Source organism: Vulpes lagopus, chromosome 19 (assembly GCF_018345385.1).
Source record: "Vulpes lagopus strain Blue_001 chromosome 19, ASM1834538v1, whole genome shotgun sequence".
Lineage (NCBI taxonomy): Eukaryota > Metazoa > Chordata > Mammalia > Carnivora > Canidae > Vulpes > Vulpes lagopus.
Window position 1 is genome coordinate 53,224,025 of NC_054842.1, and position 5,461 is coordinate 53,229,485.

At 66.3% G+C, this 5,461-nt stretch overlaps 1 protein-coding gene across 1 annotated transcript; it reads left to right on the forward strand.

Moving 5' to 3' along the window:
• The first annotated feature begins 1,856 nt into the window (after positions 1-1,856).
• HES1 (hes family bHLH transcription factor 1) lies at positions 1,857-4,968 on the forward strand. Its single transcript, XM_041734652.1, has 4 exons — positions 1,857-2,864; positions 3,014-3,109; positions 3,515-3,602; positions 4,037-4,968. Exons 1-4 carry the CDS (start codon positions 2,757-2,759, stop codon positions 4,585-4,587), a joined length of 843 nt encoding a protein of 280 aa, XP_041590586.1. The 5' UTR covers positions 1,857-2,756; the 3' UTR covers positions 4,588-4,968.
• Positions 4,969-5,461: the final 493 nt, after the last annotated feature.

Consider the following 5,461-nt stretch of genomic DNA (forward strand, 5'->3'; position numbering starts at 1 on the left):
AAGGGGGTGGGGGCGCGGGGGGCGCGCAGTGTGGAGGGGGCCCGAGGGTGGAGGGGGCCGGGGGGTGGGGGTCTCGCGGGATGGAGGGGGTGGGGGCGCGGGGGGCGCACAGGGTGGAGGGGACCCGCGGGGTGAAGGGGGGTGGGGGTGCGGGGGGCACACAGGGTGGAGGAGACCCGGGTGCCGGCAGGGTGGAGGGGGTGGGGGCGTGGGGCCGCGCAGTGTGGAGGGGGCCGGGAGGTGAGGGCCTCGCGGGGTGGGGGGGCGCGCGGGGTGGAGGGGGCTCGGGGGTGGGGGCGCGCACAGGGTGGAGGGGGCCCGGGGGTGGGGGCGTACGGGGTGGAGGGGGCCCGGGGGTGGGGGCTCGCGGGGTGGAGGTGGGGCGCGCGCAGGGTGGAGGGGGCCGGGAGGTGGGGGCTTCGCGGGGTGGAGGGGGTGGAGGTGGGGCGCGCGCAGAGTGGAGGGGGCCCGGGGGTGGGGGGCTCGCGGGGTGAAGGGGGTGGGGGCGCGGGGGGCGCGCAGGGTGGAGGCGGCCCGGGGGTGGGGGCGCGCACAGGGTGGAGGGGGCCCGGGGGTGGGGGGCTCGCGGGGTGGAGGGGGTGGGGGCGCGGGGGGCGCGCAGGGTGGAGGGGGCCCGGGCGCCGGCAGGGTGGAGGGGGTGGGGGCGCGGGGGCGGCGTCGGGGCAGAGCGCGCCGCCGGGCCGCGCGGCAGGCAGGTCCCCGGGGAGGCGGCCGCAGAGCCCCGGCGCTCCCGGCCCGGCGCCCGCCACGTGGCACCCGGCGGCGGCGGCGGCGGCTCCTCCCGGCGCGCGGCCCGGCCAGCCGGCAGCACGCAGCCGCCCGCGCCGCCCGCCTCCTCCCGGCCGCCCGCCGGCCGCCTCCCGGCCTCCGGGGCGCAGCGAGGGGGAGCCGCCGGGCGGGGGGGCGGGGGCGGGGGCGCGAAGCCGCGGTGACCGCAGCCGCCGAGCGGAGGCAGGAGGCCGCCCGGCCGCTTCCTAAGTGCGGTCAGGCATCTCGTGACCGCGGCGGGCGCCGGGGCCCCGCGGGGGGGGGGGGGGGGGGGGGGAGAGGGGAGGGGAGGGGAGGGGAGCCACCAGGAGCGCCCGCCCGCCTGGAAGCCCCCGCCCGGGTCGGGGTGCGGGGGGGGAGTGGGGTGAGCCCGCCGCCCCCGCCCGGAAGGCCGACCTTGGCCCGCCCGCCCCTCCCGCCCCGCCCCGCCCCTGCCCGCCCCGCCCGGACACACGCACCCCCGCCGCCGCGCGCGCCGACGAGCCTGCCGGGCGCAGGGGCGGGGTTTTCCCAGGCTCGGGCGCAGCAGCTGCTCTCGGCCGTCCCGGCCCCCCCGGCGCGCCCCCGCCCCCGCCCCCGCCCCTCCCCGCCCCCTCCCCCTCCCCGCCCCGCGCTCGCACACGCACTCACACACGCACACACACATCCTCCGGCCCGGCCGCAGCCGCCGCCGCAATAAAACATCCTGGCACGTGCTCCGGCCCCGGGCGCGCCCTCCCGGCCGGCTGATGTCAACCGCGGCGCGGCGGCGGCGGCTCTTAAAGGGCCCGCGCGCGCCGGGGCCGCCGGGGGAGGGGAGGGGCGGGGAGGGGCGGGGGAGGGGAGGCCGCCGCCCGGGAGCCCGTGGGCGGGAGGGGACGGAGGGCGAGGGCGCGCGCGCGGGCCTGGGGCCCCGCCATCAAAGCCCCTCTTGTTCATCTTTCATTTGAAATTCCATTTCCTTTCTGCCCGGTTGGAAATTATTCTGATTGTTTCCTGGGGAAGCGCGGGATCCAAGGCCCCAAGTGCAGAAGAGGAATGAGGGGCGCGCGGGGGGCGGGGGGGGGGAGGGGGGAGTTGCAAAAAAATAAAAACATCTTGCTCTGGAAACTCGCTCACGTAGGGTGGGAGGCACCTTTTCCTTTTTCAGTATGCAAAAAAAAAAAGATATTTTTGCCTCTTTTCTGCATGATCGATTTTACATCTCCCTCCTCGCCCCGATGTGTAGCGTCTCAGCGGTGACTCAGTTGGATGTTTCGGTAACTCACACCCTTGCACACGGTCTCCTCTTTCCTCCCTGTTCTTCTAAACCCTTTTTTTAAAAAAAAAAAAACATATTGCAAATGAAGTTCTTGTTAGTGCCAGAGCAGCTCTATGCTACACGTGGAAGGGAATAAAGAGCAGAGACTCTGGCCCCAAAAGAAATAAATTAGACTGGGGCGAAACCTGCGGAAAAATCCCCTCTAAAGCAAAGCCCAGCAGGGAGAATAGCAAAGGGTTAAAATCCTTTTGATTGACGTTGTAGCCTCCGGTGCCCCGGGCTCAGGCGCGCGCCATTGGCCGCCAGGCCTTGTGCCCGGCGGCCAATGGGGGGGCGCGGCCCACGAGCGGTGCCGCGTGTCTCCTCCTCCCATTGGCTGAAAGTTACTGTGGGAAAGAAAGTTTGGGAAGTTTCACACGAGCCGTTCGCGTGCAGTCCCAGATATATATAGAGGCCGCCAGGGCCTGGGGATCACACAGGATCCGGAGCCGGTGCAGATAACAGTGGGATCCCCCGTCTACCTCTCTCCTTGGTCCTGGAATAGCGCTGCCGGCCGCCGAGTGGCCCTAAGACTGTACCCTAAGCCCCCAGCACTTGCTCAGTCGTCCTGCGGAGGCCTCCAGTGAAAGGGACATAAACAAAGCAATTTTTTCTGTGTGTGTGTGTGTGAAGGACTCCAAAAATAAAATTCTCTAGGGACTTGGGGGAAAAAAAAAAGCAACAGAAAATGCCAGCTGATATAATGGAGAAAAATTCCTCGTCCCCGGTGGCTGCTACCCCGGCCAGTGTCAACACGACACCGGATAAACCAAAGACAGCATCCGAGCACAGAAAGGTAAGGGCAGCGCCGCTCTCCCTGCAGCCCCGAGACCCAGGTCGGCGTGGGGGGCGGGGGGCTCCCTTCTCCTAACCCCGGGGTGAAGCGGCAGATCCCAGGGGGAACTCGGGGCGCTTTGTAAAAAAAAAATTATAATTTCTTTGCAGTCATCCAAGCCTATCATGGAGAAAAGACGAAGAGCAAGGATAAATGAAAGTCTGAGCCAGCTGAAAACACTGATTTTGGATGCTCTTAAGAAAGATGTAAGTGGGTAATGCTGCTTTTTTTTTTCTCTCTTTCAATTAAAATGAAATCCCATTTTTGGGCTACTAAGCGCGAACCCCCCTCGCTGGCGGGATCGTCCCCGCCCGCATTGAGGTCTCGGGGCCGGAGGCCGGGCCCCGCCAGGGTCTGGGGATGTCGGGGGGCGGGGGGCGGGGGGGGGGAATCCCAGGTGTCGGGGCCGCGGCCGGGCGGGGGGAACCCCAGGTCTCGGGGCTGCCGGCGGGGGGTCCACATGTGTCGGGGCCGCCGGCCGGGTGACCCCAGGTCTCGGGGCCGCTGTTGGGGGTGACCCCAGGTGTTGGGGCCGCCGTTGGGGGTGACCCCGGGTCTCGGGGCCGCCGGCGGGGCCCTCACGTCCGTGCCTCGCCTCCTGCTGTGTGCAGAGCTCGCGGCATTCCAAGCTGGAGAAGGCGGACATTCTGGAAATGACAGTGAAGCACCTCCGGAACCTGCAGCGGGCGCAGATGACGGGTGAGGCGGCTGCGCGTCCCCTGGGGGCGCCCCGTGCGCCCCGCGGCGACCCCTCCCAGACTTCCGCCCGCGGTGGAGAGAGGCATTCAGCTGCGTTTTACTGCCTTGGCTCAGCCCCGCGTTCCCACGGTCTGGGCTTATTTATAGCCGCGGCTCCAAGTTGTTAGTGTTCCGGAGGGGGGGGCGGGCCGGCGGGCAGGGGGGGCGCGGGGCGCGCAGCCTGGGGTCCCCTGGCCGCCCCCTCCCCCCCCCCGCCCTGCAGGAGCCAGGCCCGGGCGGCGCGGAGGGGGAAGGGCGCTGCCCAAGGTCACCAGCGCGGGGGCGGGAGCAGAGGTGCAGGGCCCCCCCCTCCCCTCCCCCTGCCCTCCCCACCGGGTGGTCCGGGCGGGGCGGGCCGGGGCCTCGGGTGACCCGCGCGCCCCCTCTGCCCGCAGCCGCGCTGAGCACAGACCCGAGCGTGCTGGGCAAGTACCGCGCCGGCTTCAGCGAGTGTATGAACGAGGTGACCCGCTTCCTGTCCACGTGCGAGGGCGTCAACACCGAGGTGCGCACGCGGCTGCTCGGCCACCTGGCCAACTGCATGACCCAGATCAACGCCATGACCTACCCGGGGCAGCCGCACCCCGCCCTGCAGGCGCCGCCGCCGCCCCCGCCCGGCCCCGGAGGCCCGCAGCACGCGCCGTTCGCGCCGCCCCCGCCGCTCGTGCCCATCCCCGGGGGCGCGGCGCCCCCTCCTGGCGGTGCGCCCTGCAAGCTGGGCAGCCCGGCCGGGGAGGCCGCCAAGGTGTTCGGCGGCTTCCAGGTGCTGCCGGCGCCCGACGGCCAGTTCGCCTTCCTCATCCCCAGCGGGGCCTTCGCCCACAGCGGCCCGGTCATCCCCGTCTACACCAGCGGCGGCGGCGCCTCCGTGGGCCCCGGCGCCGGCTCGCCCTCCAGCGGCCCCTCGCTCACGGCGGACTCCATGTGGCGGCCCTGGAGGAACTGAAGGCCCGGGCACCCTCCCCTGCCCTGCCCCGCCCCCCCCCCCCCCCCCCCCGGGGACACTCAACAGGAACTTGGACACTGGGAGACCAGAGGACTGTAATGATCAAGTGGTTACTTTGTTTCATTTTTTTTAATTTCTAAAAAGTTACTTTTTTTTGTAGAGAGCTGTATTAAGTGACTGACCATGCACTATATTTGTATATATTTTATATGTTCATATTGGATTGCGCCTTTGTATTATAAAAAAAACTCAGATGACATTTCGTTTTTTACACGAGATTTCTTTTTTTATGTGATGCCAAAGATGTTTGAAAATGCTCTTAAAATATCTTCCCTTTGGGAAGTTTATTTGAGAAAATATAATAAAAGAAAAAAGAGTGAAGGCTCCTATGTCTTAGAACTGATTATTTCGGTATATATGTAAAAAAAAAAAAAAGGTTCTTGGCAGAATTTGTGGATTACATGTAATCTGAGAATTCAGTCATTGGCTCTATTGTTATTAAAAGAACATTTTTAAAAATCCAGCAGACCTTTTAGCGGCCTCCATGAAGTAAATTCCACTTAATTTGCAAGAACCCGTCTAATATGGCTACTCTGATCAATTTGCGGTCAATCTCTTAAATAGGATTTCAATTTTTTTTTTTTTTAGTTGCAGTTGGGTAAATCATTCAGTCCTGGTTTTCCTTCCAGCTCCTTCTGAAGAAGGCTGAACCAGACTGAAGTCAATCAATCGAGTAATGCGTGCCCACCACACAGTAAGTGAGACCCCCGTGGCGCCCCTTCCCTGGGGTAGCACACCCACATCCAAAGGAAACGGCTGCAGCCTCCGGCCCTCAAGCGCTGGAGCCCGTTTACTTAGTACAGAGGTGCAGCTA

Excerpts from the sequence above, each read along its gene's own strand:
- HES1 (XM_041734652.1), top strand. The coding sequence starts at position 2,757 with ATGCCAGCTGATATAATGGAGAAAAATTCCTCGTCCCCGGTGGCTGCT. Across the intron at positions 2,865-3,013 it reads CAGCATCCGAGCACAGAAAG|TCATCCAAGCCTATCATGGA; the intron begins GTAAGGGCAGCG and ends ATTTCTTTGCAG. Across the intron at positions 3,603-4,036 it reads GCAGCGGGCGCAGATGACGG|CCGCGCTGAGCACAGACCCG; the intron begins GTGAGGCGGCTG and ends CTCTGCCCGCAG.